The sequence below is a fragment of the Physeter macrocephalus genome, chromosome 12 (assembly GCF_002837175.3).
Source record: "Physeter macrocephalus isolate SW-GA chromosome 12, ASM283717v5, whole genome shotgun sequence".
In the NCBI taxonomy this organism is placed as follows: Eukaryota; Metazoa; Chordata; class Mammalia; order Artiodactyla; family Physeteridae; genus Physeter; species Physeter macrocephalus.
Genome location: NC_041225.1, coordinates 83,693,512 through 83,710,317, shown reverse-complemented (window position 1 = coordinate 83,710,317; position 16,806 = coordinate 83,693,512). Strand labels below are relative to the sequence as shown.

The following is a 16,806-nucleotide window of genomic DNA, read 5'->3' as shown; positions in this document are numbered from 1 at the left end:
AGTAGAAACTTAATAAATCATTGATAGTGAACATATAGTAGGTGCTCAATATATGCATATTGATTTGAATCGCGTCTCTTTTTCCCCTCTCTTAGTACTCAACCCACTTGTGACTAACACTGAATTTTAGAAAAGGCAGAAACATACATCTTTTTTCCTTCATGTTAGAAATATTTCTTGCTGCTTTCAGGATAAAATAAACTTTTAGGTACAGTCTAGCCCCAGCCTTCTCTGCAACGACTTCTGCGGCTTTTCTCCTCTAGTTGGGCTTTATATAGAATCATCAAAAATGGAAAGGCTCATTTTCTTTATATATCTTGAGCTTTATCTTTCTTTTTCAGACACCTTCGTCCTATTAGCATTGGCACTGAAAATATTTTTCCAAGTTTGTGTGTGCCATACCTAAAATTCTTTTCTACTAACCTCTACTTTAAAACTCTGACACCTATCATTTATTTTATATTCAGTTATTTCCTTATTAGGGTTTTTACTTTAGTTGACGGTTATTTAGCATTCAAATAAGCCATTCTGCATTCCCATTATACAGTCAGTTTCAACTGTAGAGTATAGAAATATATTATTTCCTGGATGCTCAGGGAGCCTCTGTCATATTTACTTGTGGGTTTCCCCCTTGTAAATTTTGTACAAGTTAGGGTAGGGGGTCAGTAATGCGTTTATCTACTTAATTTCCTCATGCCCTTTGCCAACAGAGGCTTCAAAAAGCTGAACAGTATTACCCGGTAAAGCCCATAAAGGCAGCAACTGTGTCTTACTCACCAGTGTGTTTCTAGTGTCTAGCAAAGTGCCCGTACAGGCCAAGCTCTCAGTTAGCACTGAATGAATGAATGAATGAATGCATATCAATTTCTTGCTTGCGGAGGAAGCTGAACTTAAATTAAATAGTAGTCAAGACCTTGAGATAAGTGTAATTCTCTGATTGATTCCTCTTCCAGAGGCTAGCATCTCCCTCCATCACTGCCTGTCTTTTTCCTTATTGTGTGTCTTTCTAACTTGGCCTGAATGAGCCTTTGTCACTAATGAGGCTTCAGTACATTCCTGTGGTGAACTGGTTTCCTGGGGCCACATATACATATAGCTCAAATGTGAAATTTGAAAGGAAAGAATTTCCTAAATATAAACATCACTTTTCAACTCTTAGATAAACCTCTTTTTCTCAATCTCTTTATAAACTGAAAGCTTCATTTAGAAATGATTCCTTCACCTGCTTTAAGGAGTGCTTTGTAAGGGCATAAAGAAAAGGAAAAAAGAAATACTGACGGAGAGATTACAATTTACTTTCCCCCAATTAATGTTCAGCTTTGCTTCTTAGAGGAAGAATTTCAGTGATTAATACATTTTGACAAAATTGGCTTTCACATATTTCAAGTAATTCTTTTCCCTCCTGGTTTTAGTAGAAATGAAGGAAAAATTGTACCAATGGATTTGTTGAAAAGTTATATATGGTGTTTCAACACTGCTTTCGAGAAAGGCATGGCAGATATATTTTGTCCCTTAAAACACAGAGTAATATGCAAATCTGTGGAAAAGGGAAAAATACCTACCAGGTGTGAGACATGATGATTCACTTTAAAAATGAGTTCTTGTTATTATCTTTCACATATGGGACACTATTTTATCCAGGGACTTTACAAAGAACACTTAACATTTTGCCCGAGTGGAAAGACTGCAGCCCATTTCAGAAGGAAGAAGCGCCGTTTCCATGTCAGACATAGGCTGGGCCGTCGCTTACCTCCCTCTCTGAATAGAAGAAGAGGTCCTCATGCAGTTCCCCATCAGTCAGAGCGATGATGACGCTGGCTGTCCTGTATCCTGCTCAAACAACACAGACCCACTCAGTTCATCCCGCTGCACCAAGGGAAACCCCCTCTCAGCCCTGGGAGTCTGTCTCTTCGCAGCTCCACCACCCAAGGTCAGTATTGTGAGAATCAGCAACTTTTCTTTGGACTGGAAGTAGCTCAGGCACGAAGAAGAATGTGGGACAGACTCTAAGGGGGAATATGTTTTGTTTCTGGGTTTCCAAGTCTTATCTTAAAAAAAAGGCCAGGGCTTCCCTGGTGGCGCAGTGGTTAAGAATCTGCCTGCCGATGCAGGGGACACAGGTTCGCGCCCTGGTCCGGGAAGATCCCACGTGCCGCGGGGCAACCAACCCCGCGAGCCACAACTACTGAAGCCCGCGGCCCGTGCTCCACGACGAGAGAAGCCACCGCAATGAGAAGCCCGCGCACCACGACAAAGAACAAAAAAGCAGCCAAAATAAATAGACTAACTAAATTAAAAAAAACAAACAAACAACTCAGTAAGACAAAAACACAATTAAAAAAAAAAAAAAAAAAAAAGGCCAAACCTGGTGAAATGGTTGCTGGACTGACAGCTGGGAGTAGCTACAATGAATCAGACATGACTATTTCCTAGGAACAGTCCACATGACTGGGCAAACTCGACCACCTGGGCCTTTCAGGGGTCCTTCTCGCATGCCGTCCTTGACCACATATGCAACATCCCTTGAAGAGTTTGGCAAAGAGTAACAGTCATCATGATTTATAAGCTGACTGGAAGTATTAGTCTTGCAGTTGGCAAAACCTACTAGAATTCTTTCAGTGATTTTGAAACTTCCAGTAATATTGATGATGGTGTCTTTATAATAACAAATGTTGCTGTTGATATTGGGCCTGACCTATTTGTTACAGTTTAGAGTGAAAGAGGATGTGGACACCTCTACAGGCCTGGGAGAAAAATCCCCACTCTAATACTGAATCTCTTTTAAGAGATTTGCTTCAGATAAAGAAATGCTACCCATGAAAGACAGGGTAGTAATAATAGCTAAAATTATAATAATAATATATATTATTTCTCTGTGCTAAGCATGCTATTAAGTATATTGTATTCCCTTTTTTCCACTTAAATGAAGGAAAGTTTAAGCCAAACTGTTATCTTAATCTAAAATCATATCCAGTCACAGCAATGAAGAGACTTGGAGCTCAGAGAAGGACAAGAAAATTAAATTTGACATAAAAATCCAAGACTTTGCTAACCCCTCCAAGCATTTATTAACTTAATGAATTCAACATGCAAAACTGTTCATGAGCATTACAGACTGTAGCCCATAATGAGATCTTAATTACTTTTACATAACTTTTTTTTTTTTTTGGAATCATCAGGACAGTAGAATTTGACCTCATTCCTGCCATCTTTCTATGCATTCCTTCTCTGTGATGAAGTGTGTGTTTAAGGGTTAGAGGCAATATCCTGTGTCTTTTCAAACATGAAATTACTGAGGCAGTTTTTCAGAAGGAAACACAGAAAAAAAGTTAAATAATTCATAATGGTAATTAGGAGTACACTCTTACCTTGACTGTTTTCATAATAAATCTGCTCACTGGCCTGAAAAACATATGAAAGAGCCATTAGACATATAGCCACTGTTTGCTACTACAAATGCCATAGTCGGCAGTGATCTCTGGTGTTGGATCCACAGTCTTGGGTCAGTCTTGATTCTTTATGTAATTCACCCAGGTTTCACTCAAATATCAATGGATGATGTTCATCTGAAGTTACCCTGGATCAATATCTTTCCTCTCATAGACTGGGACTTGTTTTGCTTAAGACGGAAGTCACTGCAATTCTGTCTCAACCTCTGAAGAAATATATCGAAAAGGTTACCTTGGGACTAGAGAGGACTTGTGTGTGGCATTATTCATGAGTGCCGGCCAAGCATTAGCTAAGAGACCCTTCATCAGTGTCAGGGAAGGAGGAAGGAATTTCATTTATTCAGCTCTTTTGGATGGAGTTATCGTGTACACACTTATGGGAAAATTGGGTGTTACTCAGTTCCTTTAATACGTGTGTCTCATCTCATCAGCCATCCTTGTGTTGATGTTTCCACATCACAATCTTTTTTGAAGTTTAAAACTCTTTTAAAATTACCCTTTCAAATCCTTCATGCATGTAAGTGTCTCCTCCTGGCAGAACTTTCTGGAGTTCTTCTAGGCCTTGACGGATCTGTTCCCTGAAATCCAAAGACACCCTGTTAGTCTTATTAGACCAATTTTTTATTTTGCTGTTGATAGTCACATGCTTTAGTCTTCTTATCTTCCTGGATAGTCTATATTGCCCAAACAGTCCCCCCAAACCCTATCAGCAGGAAAGTCTTTCTAGTAAATTATCCATTTAGGCTTGGCCACAGTGTAGAATAAGTGAGATTTCAAGGATTGAGGGAAAGGACACTTCCCTCAAGGATTGAGGGAAAGGAATCTCCATGTGCAGGTGAAAAATTTCCATTCCCTGAACAGGACAAAGTTTTCATTCTACGTTGGAAACGAGCCTTAAGACCTGTCTTCTTAGGCAACTTTATATCAAGATGCAAAGGGCTCATGTGAGACAGAAAAAGGTGGGTACTAAGAACCCAGGGCAAGGCCACCACAAGGACCGCAGGCAGGAGGGGCAGGCGTCTGGAGCAAGCTGCCACCAGAAGAGTTGTGCCAGAGAAAACCATGTAGTCAGCTTTGAAAATAAAGACCCAGGCAATCTATGCTTTCTAGGACGACCAAGAGTGTTTTCTGTGGGCTGGTGCCCATGTTTTCTTACTTTGATTGCTCAAGGTGGTACTGGGGCAGGAAGAGGAAGTGGTGGTGGTCCAGTGGTAAAAGAATCCGCCTTCCAATGCAGGGGATGCAGGTTCGATCCCTGGTCGGGGAACTAAGATCCCACATGCCTCAAGACAACTAATCCCTCGCGCCACAACTACTGAGCTCATGCACCTCAACTAGAGAGCCCACGTGCCGCAAACTACGGAGCCCACACGCTCTGGAGCCCACATGCCACAACTAGAGAGAGAAAACCCACACGCCACAACTAGAGAGAATTCCGCACGCCTCCAGGAAGATCCTGCGTGCCACAACAAAGACCAGACACAGCAGGGTGGGAGGGGGAAGCTGGGGCGAAGTGAGAGTGGCATGGACATATACACACTACCGAATGTAAAACAGTTAGCTAGTGGGAAGCAGCCGCACAGCACAGGGAGATCAGCTCGGTGCTTTGCGATGACCTAGAGAGGTGGGATAGGGAGGGTGGGAGGGAGGTTCAAGAAGGAGGGGATATGGGGATACATGTACGCATGTGGCTGGTTCGCTTTGTTGTACAACAGAACCTAATGCAGTATTGTGAAGCAATTATACTCCAATAAAGATCTATTACAAAATTAAAAAAAAAATAAATTAAGTGGGGAAACTTCTTTTGAGCAGGGAAAGAACCTCATGTTCACTGAGCATCCACTAGATACAAGACCCTGCACAAAGATTTCTGATTTCATCCTCACAATGACCACTCAAGGTAGGTATTATTGCCCTCATATTATAGATAAGAAAACTTGGGTTCAGAGAGGTTAGTCAAGTAGGAGGGCAGAGGCTTGAGGTCAAATCTACCTGATTCAAAAAAAAATCTGCCCGGCTTTGTACTTTGCCAAGCAGCATGAGACAGTGGGCAGTTTTCAGTAAAACTTGAATTAATGAAGAGCAATGGCAATGTTTAACACCACCTGAGTACTTATACTGTGTCAAGCTCTGTCTGAAAAATACATGTAATTAATTTACTTATGCCTTATGATAGCTCTTTGAGGTAGATACTAATATTATCTTTTTTTTTTTTTTTTTTTTTTTTTTTTGCAGTATGCGAGCCTCTCACTGCTGTGGCCTCTCCCGCCGCGAAGCGCAGGCTCCGGACGCGCAGGCTCGGCGGCCATGGCTCACGGGCCCAGCCGCCCCGCGGCACGCGGGATCCCCCCGGACCAGGGCACAAACCCGCGTCCCCTGCATTGGCAGGCGGATCCCCAACCACTGCGCCACCAGGGAAGCCCTAATATTATCTTTATTTCACAGATAAGGACTCTGTGACTCAGTTGAGTCACAGAGAGAGAGAGGCTAGGAAAGTTGCCCAAAGCCCCTCCACTACTAAGTGGCAAAGGTGCGATTTCAACCCAGATGCCCTACTCTTAGTCATTATATTAAACTGTTTCTCTCTTGAATAAATGAATGAATGAATGTATAAAATTTATTACTGGCTTATTCTGGTAATTGCTTAAAGAGGAAGTCCAATGCAGAATTAACCTTTTGTTAAAACTGATGTAATGGGATGGTCGTGGGTGAGACTTCATTGCCAGGTTGGAGGTTTTAAAAGACAAACTGAAAAAAGTTTAGCCTGAGCCTGTCCCTGGCCCAGGATGCTGATGCTTCTTAGGTGGAATATTTAAGACCAAGTAACTCAGACTTTGGGAAATGTACTGATTACTGTCTGCTTGTCTTATGAGTGCCCAGATATCAGACCACGGGCCCAGCTGCCCAAATCAGAAACCGGAAGCCTTCTTTGACCCCCTCTACCTTGACTCTCCTCTCTCCTGCTCCCGTACGTAATCTAACATTAGATTCCATCGGTCGTGCTCTAAACATACCTTGAAACTGACACTTCATCATCTCTTCTGCCAACCTCATGGTCTGGGAGACCATCGTTTCTTACTTAGACCATTGGGAAAGTCACCGGCTGTCTTTTGACTGCCTTCTCACCCCTCCTGCATTCAATCTGCACATGGCTGCCAGAGTGTTCTTAAAATATGGATCAAAACATGTCATTCACTCCCCTGCTCAAAACCCTTCACAGCCATTGATTAATTACACTTGGGATAAAACCTCAAATCCTCACCATGACCTTCAAGTGCCTTCATGGGATGGATCCTCTGCCTCCTTGACAGCCTTATCTTGTACCGCTCTGCTACCACTCCCTTCACCTGAGTCCTACTGGTCTTCCTAAGCTCCTTTCTCCAGCAGATCCTTCACACCTGCAGTCACCGCTGCCTGGGGGCTTGGGGGAGGCTCTATGCCCAGCTCTTCACTGGGCTAATTCTTACCCAGCCTTCAATCCCAACCTAAATATCAATTGTTCAAAGTAGCCTCATTTGACTTCCCCAATTCAAATTAGCTCCCTCAATTACATGGCACCCCACAATTGTTGCTTTATAGCACTTAGGACATTTTATAACTAATAACATTTGATTATGTGATTATCTGTTCACTTTAGTTTGTTCATTTGTTTCAGTTCTAGACTTTAAACTCCATCAGGGCTGGGCCATGTCTGTTTTGGTCTCCACTATATCTTCTGTGTCTGCTATAGTACCTGGAACATTATAGACATTCCACAAATATTTGCTGAAGAGGTGGGAGGAGGAAATAAGCTTCATTGGCCATGTGGACGGTGGTCAGGCAGGAGCTGACCTGGTAGTAATTGACTGCAGGGCAGGCCTGGGTCCATGTGGTTATAGACCATTCTCTGTGTTGTACCTCATTACATACCCCCTCCCCCCAATTTTAGTAAATTCCATTAAAAGCCATAGTTTAATTTCAACTCTATCGTTTGGTAATGAGAAAGAGCATACATCTATGCCTTAGAAGGAGGGTTAAAGATGACAGCGGAGTCCCCAACTGAGGCCACCAAAGGGAGGGGGAGGGTGGCATTAGCAGTCACCTGGCAGAGGGCAACTTTGCCCTGCAGGTTGGCGGTTTCATGAGGATAACAGCAAACAAGGTGGCATGGGGGTGAGGCTGGGACAGGAGAACTGAGGTTTATTCCTGAGCACACAGAGGTGGCACCCTGAAACCCTTCGGTATAGCTGAGGGGCATTATGGGGTTGGGGGCTAATTTCTGACAATTAGGGGGGTAGAGATTGGGCATCAAAAGTAAATGTGAACAAAAAAAAGTAAATGTGGTCTTATCTTTGGTCATTTAAAAAATCTATTTATTTATGTATTTGCCTGCCTTGGATCTTAGCTGCGGCACACGGGATCTTCACTGTGGCCCGTGGGCTCTAGAGTGCATGGGCTTAGTTGCCCTGCGGAATGTGGGCTCTTAGTTCCTCGACCCACATCCCCTGCATTGGAAGGCGGATTCTTAACCACTGGACCACCAGGGAAGTCCCTTATCTTTGACTAGGTCATTGACTAGTGAGGTTTAGGACATTTTGGTAACACTAAAATTGGAATATTGTGTTAAGACTAAAACTTTAAAAAGAGGACTATAAAAAGGCACAATGGGGCTGTGGAAAAGGTTCCCTGGCTTCTCTGTATTTTTTCCCTGCCAAAAAAAGTCTGGGAACTGGGGTGTTTTCTCTAAGCCTATTTCCTTTCCTTTACAAGTATTTTCTTGAGCTTTCTATTTTTTGGTACCAGAACAAGCAAAGGCTGTTTTGGAAACTGTCCTTATCCTTGATACTTTGTGTCTGGCAAGATATGATGAGCTCACTAGTCCCAAGCAGTGGTCACACTCCCCTTATACCACCCTCCTTGGTAAAAGGTCAGATGACTTACGGCCCCACCTCCCTACTCCATGCCCCTTCTCTATGTTCCTACGACATCTAAGCAAACAGAACAGATGGTTTCATGGAAATTGTGGGTCCATTTTAATTCTGGGACTGATGTAATGGGATGGTCGTGGGTGAGACTTCATTGCCAGGTTGGAGGTTTTAAAAGACAAACTGAAAAGAGTTTAGCCTGAGCCTGTCCCTGGCCCAGGATGCTGATGCTTCTTAGGTGGATTATTTAAGACCAATTAACTCAGACTTTGGGAAATGTACTGATTACTGTCTGCTTGTCTTATGAGTGCCCAGATATCAGACCACGGGCCCAGCTGCCCAAATCAGAAACCGGAAGCCTTCTTTGACCCCCTCTACCTTGACTCTCCTCTCTCCTGCTCCCGTACGTAATCTAACATTAGATTCCATCGGTCGTGCTCTAAACATACCTTGAAACTGACACTTCATCATCTCTTCTGCCAACCTCATGGTCTGGGAGACCATCGTTTCTTACTTAGACCATTGGGAAAGTCACCGGCTGTCTTTTGACTGCCTTCTCACCCCTCCTGCATTCAATCTGCACATGGCTGCCAGAGTGTTCTTAAAATATGGATCAAAACATGTCATTCACTCCCCTGCTCAAAACCCTTCACAGCCATTGATTAATTACACTTGGGATAAAACCTCAAATCCTCACCATGACCTTCAAGTGCCTTCATGGGATGGATCCTCTGCCTCCTTGACAGCCTTATCTTGTACCGCTCTGCTACCACTCCCTTCACCTGAGTCCTACTGGTCTTCCTAAGCTCCTTTCTCCAGCAGATCCTTCACACCTGCAGTCACCGCTGCCTGGGGGCTTGGGGGAGGCTCTATGCCCAGCTCTTCACTGGGCTAATTCTTACCCAGCCTTCAATCCCAACCTAAATATCAATTGTTCAAAGTAGCCTCATTTGACTTCCCCAATTCAAATTAGCTCCCTCAATTACATGGCACCCCACAATTGTTGCTTTATAGCACTTAGGACATTTTATAACTAATAACATTTGATTATGTGATTATCTGTTCACTTTAGTTTGTTCATTTGTTTCAGTTCTAGACTTTAAACTCCATCAGGGCTGGGCCATGTCTGTTTTGGTCTCCACTATATCTTCTGTGTCTGCTATAGTACCTGGAACATTATAGACATTCCACAAATATTTGCTGAAGAGGTGGGAGGAGGAAATAAGCTTCATTGGCCATGTGGACGGTGGTCAGGCAGGAGCTGACCTGGTAGTAATTGACTGCAGGGCAGGCCTGGGTCCATGTGGTTATAGACCATTCTCTGTGTTGTACCTCATTACATACCCCCTCCCCCCAATTTTAGTAAATTCCATTAAAAGCCATAGTTTAATTTCAACTCTATCGTTTGGTAATGAGAAAGAGCATACATCTATGCCTTAGAAGGAGGGTTAAAGATGACAGCGGAGTCCCCAACTGAGGCCACCAAAGGGAGGGGGAGGGTGGCATTAGCAGTCACCTGGCAGAGGGCAACTTTGCCCTGCAGGTTGGCGGTTTCATGAGGATAACAGCAAACAAGGTGGCATGGGGGTGAGGCTGGGACAGGAGAACTGAGGTTTATTCCTGAGCACACAGAGGTGGCACCCTGAAACCCTTCGGTATAGCTGAGGGGCATTATGGGGTTGGGGGCTAATTTCTGACAATTAGGGGGGTAGAGATTGGGCATCAAAAGTAAATGTGAACAAAAAAAAGTAAATGTGGTCTTATCTTTGGTCATTTAAAAAATCTATTTATTTATGTATTTGCCTGCCTTGGATCTTAGCTGCGGCACACGGGATCTTCACTGTGGCCCGTGGGCTCTAGAGTGCATGGGCTTAGTTGCCCTGCGGAATGTGGGCTCTTAGTTCCTCGACCCACATCCCCTGCATTGGAAGGCGGATTCTTAACCACTGGACCACCAGGGAAGTCCCTTATCTTTGACTAGGTCATTGACTAGTGAGGTTTAGGACATTTTGGTAACACTAAAATTGGAATATTGTGTTAAGACTAAAACTTTAAAAAGAGGACTATAAAAAGGCACAATGGGGCTGTGGAAAAGGTTCCCTGGCTTCTCTGTATTTTTTCCCTGCCAAAAAAAGTCTGGGAACTGGGGTGTTTTCTCTAAGCCTATTTCCTTTCCTTTACAAGTATTTTCTTGAGCTTTCTATTTTTTGGTACCAGAACAAGCAAAGGCTGTTTTGGAAACTGTCCTTATCCTTGATACTTTGTGTCTGGCAAGATATGATGAGCTCACTAGTCCCAAGCAGTGGTCACACTCCCCTTATACCACCCTCCTTGGTAAAAGGTCAGATGACTTACGGCCCCACCTCCCTACTCCATGCCCCTTCTCTATGTTCCTACGACATCTAAGCAAACAGAACAGATGGTTTCATGGAAATTGTGGGTCCATTTTAATTCTGGGACAATAGGACTATTAATAAAGAGTATTTTTTTAATGCTCTCTTAGAAATGAAAGAAAATTGGGAGAAAGATCTTTTAAAGGGGGCGATAAGAAGCTCTCCTCTCTGAGGACTTGGTTACTACCAAATGAAATATTATCTTCCTGGGAAATGAGAGAGTCTGGGAGTCCTATGAAAACAGGCCGCTATTAAAGAGTCACCTCTTTTCCTTGGTGGTTTTGTGTTTCTGCCAGTGTTTCTACTTAGAAGTTAAGGGTTTTCAGGCCCTATGTCTTGTGCTCCTTTTGCAACCCCCGTGACACTAAATGATGGACATAGAGTGATTTGTTGAATGAATGACTCCAGTTTGGATGCATCTATCCATCCATTCATTCACTTCCACGACTATTTATTGAGCACACACCATGCAACCAGCACTACGCTGGTTTGTAGGGGTAGGGAGCGGGGAGAATCAGTTACAGCGTCTGTAGCGTTTTCTCTTGCCCTGGGAAGTTTTGTAAACTTCTTGAAGATTACTTTCTGGGATTCCGGTTGTATTGTGACATTTTAATATTTGCTGATGAAAACATTAAAGGATAAATGCACATAAGCACGTCAAGAAGCACTTGAACAACTTTTTACCCCAAGTATCCCAGCGACGCTCCTACTGCAAAATCCTCCTTGGGGTTGGGCAATATCTACCACATTTTCAGTCTATGAAAACAACCTCCACCATCCCCCAAAACCCAGCATCGGCTCTGCATTGTCCACTTGCCTCCTAGTAAAACAGCTTCTGTGGAATTGACTTTTCTCAAATGTCCTGGAGTTTTTGGCTTCGGAGCCTCAACTATACAGTAAGCACACATCATTGTTAACCACTAATGCTACACTCACAATATTTCCAAATGTCTCAGGGCTCCAGGGTTGACTACAAAAAACATGAAGTAAACAGAACAGAATAGCAAAGATTAATTAAAGACATTTTTGCTGTTACTTTGGAGTCTCGAAGTCCCACAACCAACTCTGATCATTTGTTTTTATCATGTATAGAAATCATGTCCTCTGTGATTTTTACCAAAGAATAGGCCAATATGATGCAAGTTGAACCAAAGATTCTTTGCTCAGTGAGGTATAAGTTATATACAGTAACATGCGCAGGTATTTATTAATTTCCAGTATAATTGTTGAATTTATTTCTATTACTTTGTTCTTAATATTCCTTTATTCTCTTTTAATATCTGTAGGATCTATAGTAATATCCTCCCTTTCATTTCATTTTAGCAGTTGCTGTATGGAGATTTATCCTTATTTTATGACAGGCTACCAAAAGTTAATATTATGCCACTTCTCATATAATGGAAAAACCCTTTAATATTATACTTCCATGTAATTCCTTCTCATCCTTTGTGCTATTGCTGTCACATAGTCTACTTCTGTATACGTAATTCACTCCAAAATACAGTGTTGTTTCTGTATTGTTGTTTCTGTCTTAAATAATCGTCTTTTTATGAAATTAAGAAAATCGTTACCATTTCTGGTACTCTCCCTTTTTATGTAGCTTTAGTTTATACCTGGTATCGTTTTTTCTCTGCTTAAAGAATTCTTTTAGCATTTATTTATTTATTTTGTAGTGCAGATTTGCTGGTGATGATTCTCTTAGCTTTTTTTTCTTTCTAGAAATGTCTTAATTTCACCTTCAATTTTAGGGATATTTTCACTGGATACAGAGTTCAAAATCGACTTTTCTTCCCTTTTATCTCTTTAAAGAGATTGATCCTTTGTCTTCAAGATTGCATGTGTTTTTTTTTCCGGTGAAAAGTAAGTGATTTTCATTGTTGTTTCTCTGTAATATGTCTTTTCCCTCCCCCTTGGACTGCTTTTAAGATTCCTTCCTTATTCTGGTTTTCAAGAATTCAGCTGTGATGCACTTAGGATATTATTATTATTATTATTTTTGTATTTGTCCTGTTTGGGGTTCTTTCAGCTTCTTGAATCCGTGTGTGGAACATCATGTTTGGTATTCTAATTACACATATATTAGATCACTTGATATTACCCCACAAATAATAGGATCTGGTTCATCACCACCCCCATCTTTCCCCTTTCTCTCTTTCTATTGATGTGTTTTTAAGTTCATTAATCCATTTTCTGCAGAAAAATTTTTCAGTCCACAGTTTTCACTCGGTTTTCTTTTCTTTTTTTTCCCGGATATCCCATGTTTTCCTCCATTATATTCACCTTTTCCTGTAAATTCTTTACATGTTTATAATAGTTGTTTAAAAATCCCTGTCTACTAATTCCAATAATTGAGTCATTTGTGGTTTGCTTCCACTACTGTGTTTTTTTCTTGGTTATGGATTACATTTTCCTACTTCTTCCCATGTCTCACAATCTTTTAATTTGTATTTCACACATCGTATATTTTTTAAAAATCAGTGGAAACTTAGGTATAATATTGATTTGTTTTGTTGACTCATTGCAGAGTGTAAGCCTTTTATCTTTGTAAGCTGGTGTGGGAGGCTGAATATTTAGATTCTCCCTTGAGTTAGGCTGATTTTCGGTTGGAACACAGCTTTAATTACAGTGTATTCCTTAGAGTGTTATTGGCCGAAGTCCCACCTTTCTGCCCTGCCCCGCCTTTGTGATCTTTCCTGTATTTGAGGTGGGAGGGAGTTAGGCACAGCTTCAGATAATTTCGCTTAACCTTAGGACTCCAGAATCCAAGTACTCCAAGTATCCATGGGATTAAGTGATTTCTCTCTGCTTTTCAACAAGTCCTCCACTGCTACTTTCTTGGAAAAATGAAGAGGTGTGGGTGAGAGGGAAGAATTATTAGGCTAAGAAATTTCTTTTTTCATTGGGGGTCTTGGAGATAATCCGTCCCTCTGGCACACATTGTTGTCTAAGGCTCAGTTGACTTTTCCTCATGCCTGAAAAGTCTCTGTCCATGGCTGGCCTACGTTTCCAATTTCCCTAGCCAGATCAGGCATCCACCTCCAAGTATGGAAGTTTCTGTAGATCTCTGCTCAGCTCTATAGGGCTTGTTTCTCTCTAATTCAGTTCATCAGTGCTTCCTGTGTGTCTGCTAGCCCCAGAAGAACATATGAATTTTATTTTGTCTGGACTTTTCTGGTTGACCATGGAAATGAAGGTTTTTCATATGCCTCTACATCCTAACTAGAAGCAGACATACTGAAAAGGCTTTTTTCTAAATATTTGTGACTACACATTTGTTTCAAGTCAGAAAGAAAAATACTGGAGATGATTACCAGCATATAAATATACTCTAGTATCCTTCATCTTAACAAAATAAATCTTCTGTGACCCCACATCTCCCTCTAGCTATTGACAAATTCAATGCATTTCTCTTCAAAACACAACTTCTTGCAAAGAGTACTCACTTCCTAATTTTTCCTGGTAAAGATTTCAAATGTGAAGTGATCTTTGACTATACATCTGTTCAGAGCAGATGAGCGAGACTAAGACTTGTTGGAAGCTCTGTGTGAATGATGGGGTATGCCAGTTGGTGGATGATCAGTTTTTGTCAACAGGATTTTTTCATTGAGGACCCTCAAATATCAATGTATGAGCATTTATTCCCCCTCTGAAATACTTATTTCTACAGAGAAGTAGTTTTCAAACTCTTTCCTTTGTGTTAGTTCTGGAATTGACAAAGGGGAGGGTTGGAAGTAGCAACATTTGTTATGCACGTCTCCATAATCTCCCATGCCTGGTGTCCATCCAGGAAACCATTCTTGTTTAATTTTGCCAGAGAACATACTTCTCTTTTCTGGTGGAGCTGGAAAAGGGGTAATTTTCAAATTGTAGTGGAGGCGAGTAGTTCTGAAGGTTGAAAAGATCCTTAGATAAATTTTTAAACATAGTCCAGTCTTCACCCTGTAACCCTTCCTTGCCTTCTGCAATATCTGACAGTTCCAGGTTTTGAGCTTTCCAAGATTCTGTAAGGCTACAAGGCTAGTTCCTCTTCAGTATCTCTTCTTCAGGATTACATCTGACTGCTTACATCACTTGCCACTCCCTGTATTCTTTCTGTCCTCATCTATGGTGTTCTTATGGTTAAATATTTCTTAATTTCCTCAAGTTTGTGGTTTTGTCTTACCTTCTCCTGATTTGGGGTGCTTTTTGCAAACAAAAGGGCTAAAAATGTCATTACCCCTCAATTGAAAATTGAAAGCCCTCACCTTTTAACCTATTTTGCAGTGACTTTTGTCTCAACAGTTCTGCTGAAATGGGTTTTGTGAAGGTCCCCAATGATCTCCACATTCCCAATCCAATGGTCACTTCTCTGGCTTCCTCTTACTCACCCTCTTACAGCATCAGACACAGTTAACCTCCCTCTCAATTTAAAATGCTTTCTTCTCTTGACTCCCATCACAGCATCCTCTCTCCATCTCCCTCATCAGTTGTTCTTTCTCATATTTCTGTGTAGGCTTTTCCTTCTCTCCTAGAACTCTAAAGATTGGAGTGCCCCAGAACCCAGATCCCCTTATTCTTACACCTACACTGTCTTACAAGGCAATCTCATTCTTCCCATGGCTTCAGTGCCATTCACAAGAGCGTGGATTTTGGAGGAAGATAGACTTGGGATTGAATCATAGTTCTGCCACTTCCGACACATGTCAACCTTTGATTTCTCAAATGTAAAGTTAAGGTGTGGAACTATAAGATCTACCAGCTTCCTTCCAGCTCAGAGTCCTGCATCTGATTTTATGTGGGGACCAATGGTTGAAACAGAAACAGAACCTGGGAATCTGCTGGGAACTGGAGAAGCCACATTTGACAGACAGCAGTAGTCCACAATGTGACACAGGGTCAAGTGCAGACCAGTAACCAAAGTTCACTAAGAGGGGCCCATCAAGTAATTTCCAAATTCCCAAGCTGTCCTAAGCTGGCATAAAGGACAGGAACAATGGATTAATCACAGGGCAATGTGATGAATTTGTCCAAACAAACTCCTCTGTACACAACTCTATTTTGGTCGGATACTCATTTGTGCAGTGGTTTTCACCGTGCAGTTTCCTATGGCAGCACTTGGCTTTTGAAACAAATCCCTGTAAGACCTTTGCCATCACAAACACTTTCCCCTAGTTGAGTCATACTTTGCAGGAGATGGGAATGGTGGAAAGAAAGTAGGCTCCATAGTCAGGGTTGCGCAAATATGTATCTCTATCCCATGAGAACCTTTAGGTCCATGCTCCTCTTAGTTCACGAGGGACTAGGTCTCACCTGGTGCTGGTGGCATCTAAAATGGTCAGGTTGATATACTTGAGCTTAGTACTGCTGACCACAAGGAGTGTTTGGAAGGGCATAGGATAGAGTGGCACTCTACCAATCCTGTGCAACAGAGAATGAGTCCAGGGTCACCTTCTCAGATGGAAGCTGAAGCAGACAGCTCTAGGGTAGATGATAGACAAGAGTCTGCTATTTTGGTCAGGCTGAAGAAGGCTACACTTCTCTCCAAAGACAGGACTTCCTTATCACACTTTGGAACAATATTGGGCTGGAGGTGGGGGTAGGTAGGAGTATACTAGGTCCACACCAGATAATCCAACCCACAAGTCAAATGTGTGTGCATCTATTTGAGAAAAGTTGGGGGATCATACAAGATGTTGGTAGCATTTGGGTAAATGAAAACTCTTATAAATCGCTAATTGGATTGCAAATTGGTGCAGCCCCTTTGGAGAACAATTAAATCATGCCTGATTAAGTTACATTCACATACCAAAGACCTAGCAATTCAATCCCTAGTTATATATCGCTATAGAAGAGAAATCTTACTTCCCACCTGTCTGGGAGACAGGTACAAGAATGCAACTTTGTTTATAACAGCAAAAAGTTAGAAACTAACTGTCCATTAATAAGACAATAGATTAGTACATGGTGGTACCTTATCACAATAAAATGCAGTGCAACAGAAAGTATACATTAGTTACAATGAACCAAGTGTAGCTACATGTATCTACGTAGAAAAAATTTCAAAAACATGATGTTACGTGT

At 41.8% G+C, this 16,806-nt stretch overlaps 1 protein-coding gene across 6 annotated transcripts in view; it reads right to left on the bottom strand.

Moving 5' to 3' along the window:
* Window positions 1–16,806, bottom strand: part of ANTXR1 (ANTXR cell adhesion molecule 1) — a 249,725-nt gene that overhangs the window by 183,493 nt on the left and 49,426 nt on the right. For all 6 annotated transcript variants that reach the window (XM_028496612.1, XM_007126731.4, XM_007126732.4 and 3 more), the window contains exons 4-6: window positions 3,946–4,027; window positions 3,369–3,402; window positions 1,751–1,830 (exon numbers count right to left, since the gene is read on the bottom strand). In XM_028496612.1, coding sequence (XP_028352413.1) covers window positions 1,751–1,830; window positions 3,369–3,402; window positions 3,946–4,027 — 196 coding nt within the window. The remainder of the gene's footprint in view (window positions 1–1,750; window positions 1,831–3,368; window positions 3,403–3,945; window positions 4,028–16,806) is intronic.